This window comes from Fusarium subglutinans, assembly GCF_013396075.1.
Source record: "Fusarium subglutinans strain NRRL 66333 chromosome Unknown NRRL66333_c0000003, whole genome shotgun sequence".
NCBI lineage: Eukaryota > Fungi > Ascomycota > Sordariomycetes > Hypocreales > Nectriaceae > Fusarium > Fusarium subglutinans.
In genome coordinates, this window is record NW_023502066.1 from 555,589 (window position 1) to 572,289 (window position 16,701).

General features: G+C 50.4%; 6 protein-coding genes across 6 annotated transcripts; 4 read left to right on the forward strand and 2 right to left on the reverse strand.

The window, feature by feature from the left end:
- Window positions 1-214: 214 nt before the first annotated feature.
- FSUBG_778 (ankyrin repeat domain protein) lies at window positions 215-3,716 on the reverse strand (the record flags this gene model as incomplete). The annotated part of the gene is made up of 3 exons (XM_036686118.1): window positions 215-2,519; window positions 2,572-3,340; window positions 3,407-3,716. The coding sequence occupies 3 exons, from the start codon at window positions 3,714-3,716 to the stop codon at window positions 215-217; spliced, it is 3,384 nt and encodes a 1,127-aa protein (XP_036543794.1).
- Window positions 3,717-4,283: 567 nt separating this feature from the next.
- Window positions 4,284-5,111, forward strand: FSUBG_779 (uncharacterized protein; the record flags this gene model as incomplete). The annotated part of the gene is made up of 1 exon (XM_036686129.1): window positions 4,284-5,111. The coding sequence occupies one exon, from the start codon at window positions 4,284-4,286 to the stop codon at window positions 5,109-5,111; it is 828 nt and encodes a 275-aa protein (XP_036543795.1).
- A 113-nt stretch (window positions 5,112-5,224) lies between these two features.
- FSUBG_780 (intracellular serine protease) lies at window positions 5,225-8,263 on the reverse strand (the record flags this gene model as incomplete). Its single annotated transcript, XM_036686141.1, has 6 exons — window positions 5,225-5,839; window positions 5,935-6,319; window positions 6,373-7,369; window positions 7,421-7,467; window positions 7,519-7,967; window positions 8,021-8,263. The coding sequence occupies 6 exons, from the start codon at window positions 8,261-8,263 to the stop codon at window positions 5,225-5,227; spliced, it is 2,736 nt and encodes a 911-aa protein (XP_036543796.1).
- Window positions 8,264-8,356: 93 nt separating this feature from the next.
- Window positions 8,357-9,649, forward strand: FSUBG_781 (ent-kaurene synthase; the record flags this gene model as incomplete). Its single annotated transcript, XM_036686152.1, has 3 exons — window positions 8,357-8,428; window positions 8,556-9,341; window positions 9,389-9,649. 3 exons carry the CDS (start codon window positions 8,357-8,359, stop codon window positions 9,647-9,649), a joined length of 1,119 nt encoding a protein of 372 aa, XP_036543797.1.
- Window positions 9,650-10,693: 1,044 nt separating this feature from the next.
- FSUBG_782 (allantoate permease) lies at window positions 10,694-12,629 on the forward strand (the record flags this gene model as incomplete). The annotated part of the gene is made up of 6 exons (XM_036686163.1): window positions 10,694-11,237; window positions 11,285-11,301; window positions 11,348-11,395; window positions 11,450-11,509; window positions 11,557-12,085; window positions 12,133-12,629. 6 exons carry the CDS (start codon window positions 10,694-10,696, stop codon window positions 12,627-12,629), a joined length of 1,695 nt encoding a protein of 564 aa, XP_036543798.1.
- Window positions 12,630-13,386: 757 nt separating this feature from the next.
- FSUBG_783 (SIK1) lies at window positions 13,387-16,700 on the forward strand (the record flags this gene model as incomplete). The annotated part of the gene is made up of 6 exons (XM_036686174.1): window positions 13,387-13,436; window positions 13,486-13,587; window positions 13,638-14,648; window positions 14,987-15,226; window positions 15,286-16,408; window positions 16,458-16,700. The coding sequence occupies 6 exons, from the start codon at window positions 13,387-13,389 to the stop codon at window positions 16,698-16,700; spliced, it is 2,769 nt and encodes a 922-aa protein (XP_036543799.1).
- Window position 16,701: the final 1 nt, after the last annotated feature.

A 16,701-nucleotide genomic window follows, 5' to 3' on the forward strand; every position in this document is an offset into this window, starting at 1 on the left:
TTAGTTGCTGGTTGATACTTGCGCCATTGGGATCTAATTTAGCTTTTTAATTAAATTATTTGCATAGCTAGCCATGGTCTATACCAAAGCTGCACAACTTTCTATTGAAAGTAAGGGAGCCTTTCCTTGCCTCTAGGGATTCCTCTGGACGTTATTGCATAGCGCCAAAGTAGTACTCGCTGTGAGTCGCGATCTATACGCGTCAAAACATCTCTTAGCCTCTGAGTCGCTTCCAGAAGCTTGACATCCGAGATCGAGGTTGCTCGATTCTTGACTCTGCCGTGGTATTGTTAGGAGTGTCCGACGAAGCAGACGTGTTCTGAGCCGGTGGGTTGGGCCTTGTTGGCTGCGGCGAATCTTTGGGCTGTGGAAGCGGATTCTTAGAAGCGGCATTGTGCAACATCAACCTGATTTGGTTGTCTTTCTCGAGGTCTTGAACTGGCTTGCTGTACCCGTACCGCCGAAGTTGTCGCAATATCTCAGAATCATGGACAAAGAGTTCCCACATCAGGCGCCCTACTGGCAGGATATTCGGATCCGCACCCTTGCTTAACAGCAATTCTACGATTCGGAGGTGGCCTTTACTCGCAGCATAATACAGTGCAGTTCTTTGCCCAGTGTCGGTGCCATCAATATCGTGATCCTGGTCCAAGAGGAGTTCAACCAGGTCTATATTATTCTCCCGTGCTGCTATTCGTAGTCCAGTGACTGGCCTGCAACATCGAGACTTGGAGTATGCCAAATTGCTAATTTTCGCATAAGAATGACTCTCGAGCTCAATATCGAGCCAGTCTTCTGCTGTGCGGCCGAGCTCGTCTCGTTTGATGAGGAGCTGGTCCCCAGAGGGTTGGCGAAGGAGTTCTCTGATCGTTTCTGGATGCCTCCCAAGAACCGCAAGATGCAATAGAGACCAGCCGTGGTTGTCCTGCAAAAGAATGAGTCGTTCTTCCTGTTCACTTGAAAAGCCGCGGACAATAGTGTACCGAATGTACTCTATAGCAACGTGACTCCCGAGGTAGGCGGCATGGTGCATTACTGTCCAGCCATGACACGTTTCGCTAAACAGGTCTACCCCACTTTCGAGAAGCAGCTGGGTTCGTCTTGGACCAACGCCTGCAGCACAGTGCAATGGTGAAGTTCCATATAAGCTCACCGCATTCGGATCAGCCCCTGAACTAACGATCCATTGTATGTTATAGCATGCTGAATCGTCTGTGGGATCGATATCTCGGCCCTTTGTATGCGATACTGGTCCCTCAGCGGCCCAGTGTAAGGCGGACCACCCGTCTTTATCTCGCTCATTGAGAGAGACACCTTCTGAAATGAGGAGGCTGACTACATCCAGCATTCCCTGGGCAGCCGCCTGGTTCATCAGGACAGCCTCGGAGACTTTCGGTAGTGGTGGCCTTGACTTGATGAAATGCATAGCCAGGTCATGCAGGCCAAGACTGATTGCCCATCCCACAGCAGACGTACCCCGTAAATCGTTGTACTTGTCCGCCGGATCAACCCCAAGTGATTCCAACTTGTCGATTGCGTCTAAGTTTCCGCTAACAACAGCCCATAGTAGTGGTGTAAAGTCATAATCGTCGCGCATATCGATTGTGGCTCCAGCTTGAATCAGCAAGCCAATGCCTTCCACAAAGCCTCCTCTTGCCGCGTAGTGCAGTGGCGTCAGACCGTTTTCGTCTGTGGCACAAATTACCTCGTGGTCAGAAGATTCTAGTAAAAGCCTCATTATATCTTTCTTCCGGTAAAGAGCAGTATAATGAAGAGGCTTCTTGCCACGAGACCTATCGCTTCTCGTGACGAGGTGCATCAAAGCCCGAACTCGCTCCACATCGTCGCATTGAATCGCTTGGCGAAGTGCATCGAGATCCGTTGGCGGCTCGATGTCTTCAATATCAAGGTTTTTGATCGAAGAAGTAATACTTTCCTTGGGGTCGCCAGCCTGGTTATCTCCTGCAGTATCTGAAAAGTTCAATGCATCATCGTCCATGATACTGCACATCGACCCACGTAACTTTGCATTGCCATCATCTCCAATTGATATCTCACTGTCGAAGTCGCTGGCCTCTGTCCCGCCGTCATGAGGGAGCTTTTGAAGCGCAAGCAGGGCGAGCTCCTTCATGTGTGCGGCAACGTGAGAATGAAGATTTTCATAGGAGAAAATTCCGTAGCGGTCGGCCTCTTCAGATGGGACAAAGTCATCCCCAAAAGGACACTCCTGTATTTTATCCTGGAATGGCCTCCGTGCTGCTTCACTCAAAGTCCGAACGTGAGCTTCGGGAACCCCGTGCTCATCGTAAGAGTGCTTCTGGAATTGGATCTCATCTCTGAAGATCTTTGGGTTGTGAGAAGGAGCTCTGCATTCCCATGCGATTCCGTGCGAGTTCTGCATATGGCTCATCCACGCTTTGGACGATTCGAAAGTCAATGGACCATGGCCCTGCCGACATGAATCCGTACATGCTGTGAAGAGACAAATGAATGGCTCTAGATCCCTAATAACATGGGTCCTGTTGGCAGTTAGTCTTCGCACCACAATAGAAGAGGGGCGGATTTGCGCACCTCCAGATATTAGACTTGCTTGGGCCCTTGAATTCAATGATCACGCCGCAATAAGGACATTCATTCTGTTGCGGAATGGGTGGGAAAGATAGCTCGTTGTTCACCAACACGGACTTTGCTCGGGGGACCTCCGTTGTGGACTTTGCATACAGCGCTCCAATCTCAGTCTGCCGAGCGGTAGTAGCGTAAGTTAACGGAGCGGGTGGATAGTCCTGCCGACCACGTTCCTCGTTTCTGACTTTCGTCTTTGGGGTTACCTCTGGAGCGAAACGCACAGTTCTTGGCTTTTCCGGAATCTTGGGCAACGGCAGTTTTATTTGACCTGGCTGCGGTTTCTCAATGCTTAACGCAATACGTCTCCGATGTAGCCTCTGATACGACAGCCGCCGAAGTCGCAGTACATTTGCTTCTATTAGGGCGCACCGAAGCGACTCTGGGGCCTCGGGGAATCTGAAACGAATATAACAATCGGTGTACAAGCGCAGCTCATCAATGGCACGTTGTGTGTCATCATCCAGCTGATAGTCTTTTAACTTTTGTGCTCTCGAGGCCTTCGCGGACTTTCGAATCGCATTGGACAATCGAAATAGTCGTGTCACGGTGCCACTGATAGTGTACGTGAGGAGGGAAGTGTTTTTGTCGGCTTGATCTTCGTCACTGTCTGTGTCGCTGGCGTTGTCATCACTCGCGCCCATGCGCACTTGGTCTGAAATAGATATGCGCTGCTTCTTTCTGCTCGGGGTCGGTGGCGGCTCGTCGATCGGTTTTACTGTAACAAAAATTGCCGTTAAAACCCATCATTTGAGTACATATGAGTAGTTTTGGGTTTACTCACACTCCGTAAGAGCATTATAGATCACGTCTAGAAGCTGGTGAAGAATATCGACAATATTCGGACTATATCTGAGCCTGAAGTCCAATGAGATGTTTGGCGGCCCAAAGACGTCCATGTTGGAAGCCCATAACGTGAACCTCGCTAACTGGTCATCCATTATCGTTGGATCTGGGACAATGTTGGGCAAAGCCATATTCTTTTGGAAAAGCTCGGTGCATTTTAGGGCATGCTCGGCGATCGTAGGTCCGGAGATGTCCTGAAGAAAGACGTCCTCTGGCTTATCCAGATCCATAGAGGCAGATTGTGCCATTATGGTCAACTGGACAGACAACGAGGGCTTGCTGGAGGCTCACGATTTCGGGCTAAGGAGTAGGTCTTGCGTGGCTTACGACGGTCAAAGATTCCAGACCTCTTTCTGCCTTTGAGGCCTAATAGGAGGAGTTGCTGTATGTTCATCCAGCACAAAGAGCCAGCTGCATCGGTCGTGTTCATTGAGCGGCAACAACCAACAGCTTACAACATCCAGGTCGCGCTGTCATTGGTTGATTCCAGCGGGACGAACCCTTGTTAGGCGCTCAACGGGAGGAGCGGGGCAACAGATAGTGTGAGATTTGGCACCGTCGCTAGCAGAAGACCCTGCTTCCAAGCGCGCGCTAATTAATCCCATCTTCATCACAGAGGTTGAGGTTGAGTTACAACCTTCCAAGGCTTATATATATATATAATAGTTTCCTTCGCTGTTGTTTAATAAGGTAGCTAAATATAGCGAAACAATCCCGAGGCTTCCATTGAAATACGCGAGTTTTCTCCCGAAGCTCAAAAACATAGCAAAGAAGTGAAATCAACTACGATCGGGCTCACAATTTTCATTGAAGCTATGGCGACTTTCACAAAGACTTACTTTCTCTGTCCCACCACTGAGTTTATTCAGGCGTCTCCTGCTGGTCCGTTACGGCTAGGCTCCATACTCCGGTCCACAGCGACGCCCCAGTATCCTCTCAATGGCACGCACATTGTTCCTCTTGCACAGGACCCTTCTTCTGTCGTAGAGACTGCTTGGAAGAAAACAGTCTCGGCCGAAACTGGGCTGGGACTCGGCGTCTATGCACAATTCCTACAACTCGGTCTTGGTCCTGAAGCCAGTGCCGATCATTCCAGCCAAGCATCGAGCGTCTTTGCATTTGATTCCATGACAACGTTGTCATTCGACCCAGAGCCAGAGTATGTCAAGGAAGCAGTCAAAGCGCCTGCTGTGCAGGCCTACTTGAGAGAGCCGAAGCAGCGCTTCGCCCCCATCGTCTCACTCTACCTCGTGACAGGCTTGAAGCTCGTCAAAGGCGCAAACATCAAGTACTCGACGTCGAGCAGCACTGACGTCAAAGCAAATATCGGCATCAATGTGGCCCCTCTCGGCCTGACCATTGGCCCGAAAGGCCACTGGACGAAGAAGAGTGATGACGAAACCGAGTTCAGCAGGGAGTCTGAATTCGTTTTCGCGTTTCGCGTGAAGCGGCTCAGGTTCGGACTGGGAAGAAAGCTGGAGGCAGAAGGTTATACAAAAGGTGCATTCTTGACGACTGGGGAGGCAGATGACAACGAGCAAGAAGCTTGTTTGATGGACGACGTGGATGGCTCCTCTTCCGCAAATGCTAGTTTTGTAAGTGATGCCACTGAGGGCGAGAGCGTGTACTGCATTCCTGCATGATACAGACTGTCTGACTGGATATCTTGACGGATGCATCACAGCAGGCTTTTTCTTTGTTCACATATTATTGAGGTCTCTATTCGAGGAACCATTTTCCTTCTTGATATTTATAGTCACATGCGGTCTCTGATGTACTTGATTCTGAAATAGATCTCCTCCTTTGATGATCCCATGTTGGATAGAAAGTCTGGTAGGATGTAGTCGTAATCATCGCGTCCCCTGCCTTGCGTTGTGCTCTTAAGCACAGCCTTCATGGTGTCAAAATCCTTCAGCGACTTGCCTAGTCGGTTGGTATCAGTCGGCGAATCCTGCTCTTGCTGCCTCACAAAAGAGAGGAGCGAAGCGGCGATCCCAGCAGCGATAGGCGTTGCCACCGACGTCCCGGACATGACACGCATGCCTTGGTACTGGGCATTCATACTGACCGGCCAGTACGACTCAACATCCTCCCCAAGCAGACATAAATTAACATCATCTTCTTCAGCCATCGGATTGAAGCCGGAAGGGGCCCCCAGTCCATTGGATGAATGTATGCAAAAGACCCTACTATCTTTGGCTGGGAAAGCTCGACCGTGATTTAGCCCGTCATTTGACGCCGCTGCGAACATAAGTGTGTTCTTCTCCCGTGCATAACCTATCGCATTTCTCATTTCCTCATCAAATTCTCGGATTCCGAACGACATGGAGATAACATCCACGTTCCACACAGATACGGCGTGGTTAATAGCCTTGCATAGAGTTAGCCAGAGGGCCAAAGAAAAGTGTAAATCCTCAAACTCGATCCATGCCACATGATGTGCACAATGCTGTTGCCAAGACGTACCTTTGAGATGGCGCTATAGCTATCGCGACCTAGCGTTGCTTGGTTTGCGATTCTGGCTATATAAATCTCAGCACACGTGGCAACCTTAAGGAGGAGACCAAGGGCATGAGCGCCATGTCCGATTTCATCCTGGTGCTCTTCCTCATTCTGTCCGGCAACAAAGTTCCGGAATCCCTTTAACCGCGGATCAAACTTTCCTTCGCCCGTCTTAAAGAGCGGATGCTCAGTGTCAAAACCAGAGTCCAATATTGCTATGCGTACCGGGCCATCGACGCCAAACGCAGCGAGTTGTGTCCTTCCAGACGGCATAACCTTCTCATAGTCATCAATATACTGATAGATAGACGTCGTAATTTTACTCATCCAACGATCTGATAATGGTTTCCTTCAAGATTTATCAGTTTGCACAACACGAAAAGGCTTCGGAAGACGACTTACCCTTGCTCAGAGGCCATCTGATGGTTTGCATCAAAGAATTGTAAGCTTTGAGAAGCTTCTATAGGTATGTAGTAGCGAGGCAAGCCGGGAGTCGGCACTGTGCTGTACCTTCTAGCTGTCGTTTGCAGATCTGGAGACGGTAAGATCACGGAGGGTTCTGAAGCAGCTCTGGTAACTGACTCGCGCCTAGCCGTATGTTGTCGGATGACCTCGCAGCCATTTCTGCCCCAACAACGCTTGTTTTCTTGAGCACTTAAGCTCTGCAAATTTTCTAAACCTTTCAGCCATGTGTTGAGAATCTCGGATTCGAGTCTCTTCACGACGTTCTGGTAGAACAACTTCTGGACGCTGGCGGATTCAAATGTTGTATACTCTCCAGCGGGTAGGTATTCCCATTGAAGGCATGCTTTTGTGGCAAGGTAGTAGTCCATCCCAGCATCGACTTCGAGGTCTTTAAGGACTTCTAAACTGGTATAGTAGGCGCTGTTGACAGTCTGACTAGCGTCTGGGTCGTCTTGCCAAGCTTCTATAGGTTTGCAATAATGAAGCTCGCACAACAAGATACCAAGCGCGAGCACGCTAGCGTTAGGATGAACCATATGCTTAGCAGTCTCCATCTCGGCTTCATGTTCCCTCGCCACTTCTCTATTTGGCATGGCAACAGGGACTCGTTTCATATCCAGAAAAGGTTTTGTAATGTCTGGCAGGCTGTCTTCCTCCAGTGGCTGGAAGAACTGAATGTTGGAATGGTTAAAGGTCGGTTGCACCCAGGGTGTTTCAAGGAAGGGAAGCAGCGCCGTTGCAAGGACAACAGCAAGTATTCGTTTTCCCCTGTGTGGCAAAACCGAGGTCCCTCCGGTCAGCTCCTGTTGGCGTTTGAATAGAGCAGATAGTGACACCATCTGCGGATGGTGAGGATCCCCAAAGACCTTTGGCTGTGGACGAAGCCTCTTGAACATTCCATTCTCAAACTTGAGATGCAAGCAAGTTTGTTGATCTATCGACTCTGTGATAGTTTGACAGATATGCACAAAATCAGACAACTCACTAGACGTGATCTCTGATTTGTGCCCATGCATGTCGGCTGCCTCGTCCCTACACAAATCGCATTGGTCAATCGTTCATCTTCGCGAAAAGGGCACTTACTTGATCGTGATCTTTGCTTCCTGCAGTGAGACCTGTAGCAGTGATTTCACGCCAAAAAAGACTTCGAATGATGTCTCCAATGGCGAGCTTTTACTTGGCGGGGGCAACGACAGTCTGACGCTCAAGCGCGAGCATTTCTGGCAGACACACGTCCAGTGTGTTCGCAGCCCCTGATAAAGCGACATGGACTGTTTTCTCGCCCGGATCGCAAAGTCTGCTTCGGGCGCATTGGCATCATCAACGGCGTCAGGACTGTCTCGAGCAATTATCCGGCGTTTCTTTGTGAGCATATCCATATTTTGGAACTCCTCGAGGAGAGGATCCTGGTCTCGCTTTCGTTTGCTTAAACTAATTGCTGCGTTCATCGGTTGGCCTCCCAGTCCATCTTCCTGTTGTAGGATTCGATTGGCCGCTTCGAGGTTCGGGTACGCTGCCTTTTGGTTAAAGTTCTATGTCATGCTGCATCAGTTTTGGTTCCGTTGACTGAGATCAGGTGGCTGACAAAGTTGGCATCCTGGTTCTGTTTGACCTGAACGCAATCATTGAGCCTGCGTAATGCATTGGCTTGGTGCTGTGGATCGAGACTTTCAAAGTCTTGGTTCTCGTGCAGTAAATAAGCATCCGTCCGTAACCAAGCGTCGCGCCCCTGCGCTTTCGCCGTCCGAGGAGTTGACTGTTCTGGCGACAAACTTGCTACGTAACCCACTATCCTCATGAACCAGCTGGCTTCTTTGTTCTGGCTCATAGTCGGCGCAATGGAATCGTAATCGCTACACTTTGATGAGTTGTGGCAAACGTCTCTTAGGTCAAACTAGAATGGAATCATGAAATCGAGGCGATGAACCCGTCCTGCGCCAGGCACCCTAGGGATGGGGTCTTCCCGTGCCGTCTCGCCTACCACTGGCTGGAAGTGTGCCGTTAATTACCTCGGGACCCATATTCAGCTTACACAGGACTGTTTCTGAAACGATCCTCGCCTGCAAACCTCTCTTTTGGCCAATCGCGGAAATCCATACTCCCCCTCTACATTTGAGCAGTATCGGTTAACCGCCGAGGCGCTCAGGCACCCACAACGGGATCGCGCCGCGCCTAGCTCCCTCTCATCCCGACTTCCCCTAGCGAATGCCCAAGGCCTTGACCCTCCTCCTCCTCCTCTTCCTCCTGCACCATCGATATCTTCACCGAACAACTCCTCCGAACAGACGAGGATTCAGCACAACCTAGAACAACTGCGCACAGTCATTATGACCGGGCTAGATACTGTTAAAAAACGCCGCGCGCAGCCTGAGAACCTAAACGGCGCAAAGCCAATGGCCGATCCATCGCCCACAACACGGACCGTCACATGGCACGATATTCCCGAGTGGCGGCGGGACAACAAGTACATTCTCACCGGCTATCGCCCGTTGGAAGCAGACTATTTACAAGTTGTCAAAAGTCTCACTTTCTTACACAATGAGACCTGCAACGTTTATACTCATTTGATCGGTGCTGTGTTACTGCCACTCTTGGCGGTCACTATTCTCCGAACTATATATGGGCCACAGTATATTGACGTCACAAGAACCGATTTTATCATGTTCACTATCTTCTTCTGTTCCGCCGAGAGCTGCCTGATCTTCAGCGCTATGTATCATCTTATCGGAAGTCATTCACACGAGGTGGAGCAATTTTGGCACCGGATGGATTTGCTAGGGATCGTTATTGTGACCGTTGGTACCTTCATTCCCGGGATCTACTACATCTTCAATTGCGAACCATTTCTGCAAAAGATTCATTGGACTATTGTCTGTCACCCAAGTCACTCAAATACATCCTCGGTTGTAAGAGGGTGCGACAAGTCTGAGAAGCATGCTGACCAAGTCATTAGGTCGTCCTTTGCGGTTCTGCCACGGCCGCCCTCATCTGTATACCTAAGTTTAGGACATTGCGATGGCGTAAAGTGAGGGTCGGCGCCTATGTGGCCCTCGGTGCTTCCGCCTTTATCCCTTTATTGCACGGCGTGCAGGTCTATGGTCTAGAATATATGCTCGAGTATTCGGGTATGAAATGGTACCTTGTCGAGCTCTTTCTGTACGGAGGGGGCTGCGGCCTTTATGCAGTACGAACACTCTATTTTCCCTACCCCTAACCTTTCCATATCAAGGGAGAGCCATTTCTGACCTGGGAGTACAGTTCCGAATCCCCGAGCGTTTTGCACCAGGGCATTTCGATATCTGGTTCGGCTCCCATCAGATCTTTCATGTATCGATTTTATGCGCCATGTATGTGCATACAATTGCGCTGACGCAGGCTTTCACGGCATGCCATACGTTGGACATATGCCACATTCAATCTGTTCATCAAGCTAGGGGCAAAGGCTTATGACAGCCGAGGGCTCAGGGTCAGTAAGGAGGTGCAAGTAGCATGCTTGGTTCCTAGTTCTATCACACTTACGGGACCGAGCTGGTCAAATGGTATCACATATGCTTTAGATTCTGACAAGGCACCTAACAAATATGTATCCAATCAGATCGCCAGAAAAACACTTTGTCTTCGAAACGCTGTAATAAGCCCACCGGAGGAACTCTTCCGATCCAGGATATCAAAAGTGCCTTATCGGAATTTAGTTGCCAGTCAGCCAGTGGGATCTAAATGAACACTTCAATCTATGATTGTTTCTACATCCGTGCATAAACTGATTAAACTGAGTGGGTCTCTTTACCAAGTTCATTGACACCTTTGCGTTTTCTTGAGTTTTCTTGCTCCCTGAGAGCGCGTTGGTTTGACCAATGGTGTTGTTCAGCAAACCGTTGGCTGGAGTGGAGATCTTTATGCCCGGAATCATAGAGCACAGCACGCCATTGCAGAACCTGCAGGGGGTGCAAGAAGACTTCTAATATCAAACTGAGGGGCTAAAAATACTTAGTCTAAGATCCTCTAAGTCTATACTAAATTATACTAAGTTTACCTAAATTTACCTAAAGCTTTTTGTCATTTAGGATCAAGGTCCTGAGTTTTATTGCATGCCCCAGACCCTGCAGGGGCCACACTCCCCAAATGGAACCACAGCCACACCGACGTCACTCCTCGTTCCACCAAACCATCTTACACGATACCCAGCGATAAGAAACCCAAACAAACAGAACAAACTTTGTCAACAAAAAAAGACTCGCCCATCGGGGTTGGAGCAACCATGTTGTCAAGGTTTTTCAACACGGCGTATGCCGCCGCCATGTCGTCCCGCGGAGAGTACCAACCCCTCCCAAACAACGATGAACCGGAAAACAACACCAACACCATGGAGGGACAAGAGGCCAGAGCTGAGAATTATCGCGATGCAGCGGCTATGCTGCTCATCAAAATGGGCCGTTCGCCGGATGAGCAGATCACCATCTCGCCAGCTGACGATGCGCGGATCCTACGACGCATTGACATTGCGTTGCTCCCCCTCATGCTCTCGGTATACTTCCTGCAAGCCTTGGACAAAGCAACATTATCATATGCCTCAATATTCGGGCTTATCGAAGACACCAACCTCGAAGGCGGTCAGTACTCATGGCTCGGCAGCATTGTGTATCTCGCGCAATTAATAATGCAGCCGCCTCTCGCCCTCGCATTGGTCAAGTTGCCCATTGGAAAACTCACGAGCGCCATGGTTCTGGCGTGGGGAGTCACGCTTGTTCTCATGACCTGGGCGAGTAATTTCAAGACGCTGATGGTTGCGAGGTTCTTTCTGGGTGCGTTTGAAGCTAGTATTGGACCGAGCTTTATTGCGATTACGCAGATGTGGTGGAGGAGAAGGTATGTTTGATGGGTTGTGGTGTGAGATGGTACTGATGGTTTGAAGAGAGCAGACGTTGCGGATTGGATCGTGGTACTGCATGAATGGGTTGACGTGGGTGGTGAGTATTATGTTCTTTGTTGTTTGATCAGAACTAATCCTCCATAGCTTGGAAGTCTCATTACTTATGGGCTTGCACGCATTGATTCCAAGATGAAGCCCTATCAGGTACATCACACTGCCTCTTTTACATGTGGCTGGACTAACGACAGTAGATCATCTTCCTCTTCTTCGGTGCAATCACAGTCGGGGTCTCGTTCGTCATGTTCTTCTGGATGCCCAATTCACCCACCGAAGCTAAGTTTCTCACCGACGAAGACAAGATCATTGCGATCGAGCGTCTTCGCAACAACCAGATGGGTGTCATGTCTCGGGAGTGGAGGATGTCTCATGTCGTTGAGACACTGAAGGACCTCAAGACATGGTGCTGGGTAGCCATGATCTTCTGCATCTCGGTTCCCTCAAATGGCATTTCGACCTTCGGCCCTCTGATCATCAAGTCATTTGTGTCGGATCCATTTGAGACGATGTTGTTCAATGTACCTGTTGGGGTTTCGCACATCATCGCTGTGTCGGCGAGTGCTTATATCGCCATGAAGTGGAAGCTCAAGGGCCCGGTTATTGTTATGCTGTGTATACCTCCCATCGTTGGGTGTGCCATTATGTTACACTTTGAGCATAATCTTGAGAACAAAGGGGTTTTGCTGGCTGGCTATTTCTGTTTGTGCACGTACACTGGCATCAGTAAGTATTCTGCCATCTCTTATCAGACTTTATCTAACAGTATTCAGCACCCTTGATTTACTCATGGTCATCGCAAAACACAGCCGGCGACACAAAGCGCAAGTCCACATCGGCACTCATCTTCATCAGCGCCTCAGCCGGCAACATCGTCGGTCCTCTCCTCTACTCCCCCGACGAAGCACCAGCCTACACCCGCGGTCTTCGCTCCAACCTCGCACTCTACATAGTCGTTATCGCTCTCGTAGTGGTAACTTCACTGCACCTCGCTCGCTTGAACCGCCTTCACAGCCAGCGCCGAGTCGCCCTTGGAAAGAGTGCCGTGCTTGTTGATCGAAGTCTGGAGACGGCAGAAGAAGCGGAGAGGATAGAACACATGGAGAGATCATTGCGTGGAGGGGTACTGCGTGAGGCGGAATATAATGAGGATGGCAGGGTTGCCGAGGCGGGCGATTTGGAAGGGGACAGAGCGGATCGGAAGGATGAAGATAAAGGGTTTGGTGATATCACGGATTTGGAGAATGAGGATTTCTTGTTTGTGTTTTGATACCCTGGCACAGGTATATTCAACGACGTTACGACTGTTTACATAGAGACACAAAGATTCAGTATCACAATTTACGTCTTTCTTTGACAGTTTAAAGTCAGCAACAGTGAAGTATTTGAGCTATTCTAAGACTGATCCGCCAAGCTGCCAATGCCGTTCAGTCCCGTCTTCTGGTGCGTTGTCTAGCTCATACATTTATCCCAGCTGCCCAGGCTTCAGTACGCAAAAAAGAATGGGGTTTCTCAGCGGGTGTGCTAAAAAGAAGCTGGCAGATGCTTCCCAATCCCCATCTACAAATGTCGAGTTATTTCTGTCGTTCCCCATCGAATTCTTACCTGTAGCCAGGTGCACAGCAGCATTGCCACGATTTAGCACCGCCACTCTTGGCCCCAGACCAAGTCAAGCCGCAGATGACGACGCAAAAACATGGATTGGAAGTTGGACATGAAGAGCTGAAACTGGTTCGGTCAAAAGCTGAGTAAGAGGCTTGGATGCCTCCACGTTTCTTATATCTGACTATTTGTTTGCTGCATCCTCAATACCTCATCAATTCACCTCGTTATTCACTTGTTCTTTGAAGCTGAAGTGATTCCCCACATTCAGCCCCTCCAAGTGCCCCTCCATCATCACGGATACTCTACAGAGACCACGAGTTGGGCATTGCACCTGGTCAAGTGTCCTTCTTATAGCTTCCGTTCTCACTGCACTGATCGGAGTATTTTTATCAAGTACTTTTACGTCTATTAGCTCCGTCAAAATGGGTGGTGGTCCTGAAGGTTTCCGCACCGTCGCTTACTTTGTCAACTGGTATGAAACTACCCTGCACCAAGATCTTGAACTCAGCTAACTAGAACAGGGCCATTTATGCCCGAAAGCACCGTCCTCAAGATCTTCCCGTTGAGAACCTCACACATGTTCTCTACTCATTCGCCAATGTCCGCAGCGACTCTGGCGAAGTGTAAGTTGCATTCAACTCTCATCTCAATGTAGCCCCGCTAACATGATCAGCCATCTCACCGACTCATGGGCTGATACCGACATTCACTGGGACGGCGACTCCTGGAATGACCAAGGCACCAATTTATACGGCTGCATGAAGCAGCTCAACCTTCTCAAGCGCCGCAACCGCAACCTCAAAGTTCTTCTCAGTGTCGGAGGATGGACGTACAGCAGCAACTTCAAGGCTCCTGCCAGCACGCCCCAGGGACGCGACACCTTCGCCAAGAGCTGCGTTGACCTTCTCAAGAACCTCGGATTTGACGGAATCGACATTGATTGGGAGTACCCTCAGAATGAAGGCGAGGCTAGAGACTACGTTGAGCTGCTTGCTGCCGTTCGACGTGAGATGGATGCTTATGCTCAGACTTTGAGCCAGCCTTATCATTTCGAACTGACCGTTGCTTGCCCTGCTGGTGCGAAAAACTTCCAGCAGCTCGACATCCGCGGCATGGATCGATATCTTGATTTCTGGAACCTCATGGCCTACGACTATGCTGGATCTTGGGACTCTGTTGCGGGCCACCAGGCGAACCTGTACCCATCTCCCGACAATCCCCAATCAACACCCTTCTCTACATCGGCCGCCATTGACTTCTACGTTCGCAGTGGCGTGTCCCCCGGAAAGATCGTTCTCGGCATGCCCCTCTACGGTCGAGCTTTCCAGAACACCGATGGTCCAGGCCGCCCCTACCAAGGCACCGGTGAAGGAACCTGGGAGGCTGGTGTTCACGACTACAAGAAACTTCCCCTTGAGGGCGCTACAGAGTATGGGGACAGGGGATGCTGCGCAAGCTACTGCTACAACCCTCAGACACGAACCATGGTCACATACGACACACCGCGAGTTGCGTGGGACAAGGCCGAGTATGTCAAGAAGTGGAAGCTCGGAGGTGCAATGTGGTGGGAGAGCAGTGCGGACAAGACGGGCGATCAGAGCTTGATCACGACGGTTGTGAATGGGTTTGGTGGACAGGGTGCGCTCATGAGACAGGATAATTGCATCGAGTATCCTGCGACCAAGTATGATAACTTGCGAAATGGATTCCCAAACAATTGAGGCGAAGTGGATTTGGTGGGTCAGGGAGTAAGATGAGTGTTGGTGTTGAACGAGCGCTCACTTGCAACGAAATAACATAAGTAAACGAACAGTATGAATAAATCACGGCCTCAAGAAGAATCAATAAAACACAATATTAAGTTTACAGATCCTCCTGCATGCACCCATGATATCTACAGTCTCATCAATCGATGAGGAGAGACCCTCCACGTGACCACTCACTAGCCACACCAGCCTCAGTTGGTCCGTGCACAAGCTGCCAGAAAATTTCCACCTGGAAAAAAAGTGTGAAAATCTTAAGCCTCGAGCCATCACCAAACCCATTCGACGCGGAATCATTCCCAATTGCGGCACCGGCAGGGAACGACAAGATGTCGCACATCGACTACGCTCTATACGAATCCCCCGTGGGCTATGCCCTCTTCAAGGTGGTGCATCAGCAGGATGCGGTGGGCCTGAAATTGAAGGAGACTCAGGCCGCCGCCAACGATCTCGCCAAGTTTGGCAAGATGGTCAAGCTGGCCAACTTCAGCCCTTTCAGGTATTTGCAACTCGGGTGTGCGATGCTGATGGATGCGCGATAACTGACACTTAAAAAAGGGGTCACGTCGAGGCTCTTGAGAACATTAACCTCGTCTCTGAGGGTATCGTCTCGGACTACCTCAAGTCTGTCCTCGAACTCAACCTCCCCCAGACCAGCGGCAAGAAGACCAAGGTTGTCCTTGGTGTTTCCGAGAAGAACCTTGCTGGCGCGATCAAGGGCCTGTTCCCCGGCCTCGAGTGCGAGACTGCCGATACCTCTGACATTGTCGGCGACGTTATTCGCGGTATCCGACTCCACGCCGACAAGCTTCTCGGCGGACTCAAGTACGGCGATGTTGAGAAGGCCGGTCTGGGTATGGGTCATGCCTACTCCCGTGCCAAGGTCAAGTTCAGCGTCACCCGCAATGACAACCACATCATCCAGGCTAGCGCGACCATCGACTTCCAGGACAAGGGCGTCAACCAGTTCTATATGCGCGTTCGCGAGTGGTACGGCTGGCACTTCCCTGAGCTGATCAAGATTGTCTCCGACAACTACACCTACTGCAAGCTTGTTCTGGCCATTGGCGACAAGAAGAGCTTGAACGATGAGAAGCTCCACGACATTGCCGCCCTCGTGGGTGAGGATGGTGAGAAGGCCCAGGCCATCATTGACGCCGCCAAGGTTTCCATGGGTCTCGACATCTCTGCTGCTGACCTTGAGATCGTCCACGGCTTCGCCGAGGCTGTTGTCAAGCAGGCCGACAACCGCAAGTCCACCTCCGCCTACCTCGAGAAGAAGATGTCCGACATCGCCCCCAACCTGCAGACTCTCATTGGCACTCCCGTTGCCGCCCGCCTCATCTCTCACGCTGGTTCTCTGACCAACCTCTCCAAGTACCCTGCCTCTACTCTCCAGATTCTCGGTGCCGAGAAGGCTCTTTTCCGTGCTCTAAAGACCAAGAGCAACACTCCCAAGTACGGTCTCATCTACCACAGCAGCTTCATTGGCAAGGCTGGTCCCAAGAACAAGGGTCGCATCTCTCGATACCTTGCCAACAAGTGCAGTATGGCCAGTCGTATCGACAACTTCTCCGAGGAGCCCTCCACCCGCTTTGGTGAGGCTCTCAAGCAGCAGGTCGAGGACCGATTAGAGTTTTACGCCACTGGCAAGAAGCCCGCCAAGAACACTGATGTCATGGTATGTGTACTCGAAGCGCAATGACTGATCGAAGCTAACTACTTTGCAGAAGGGAGTTATGGACCTCCTTGACGACGGTGATAATGCTGGCTCCGACGAGGAGATGGCTGACGCTCCTGAGCCCGAGACCAAGAAGTCCAAGAAAGACAAGAAGGAGAAGAAGGAAAAGAAAGAGAAGAAGGACAAGAAGGAGAAGCGCAAGCGGGACGAGGAGGATGCCGAACCCGTGAAGGAAGACGGCGAGAAGAAAAAGAAGAAGAAGAGAAAGTCCAAGGCTGCGGATGACGAGTAGA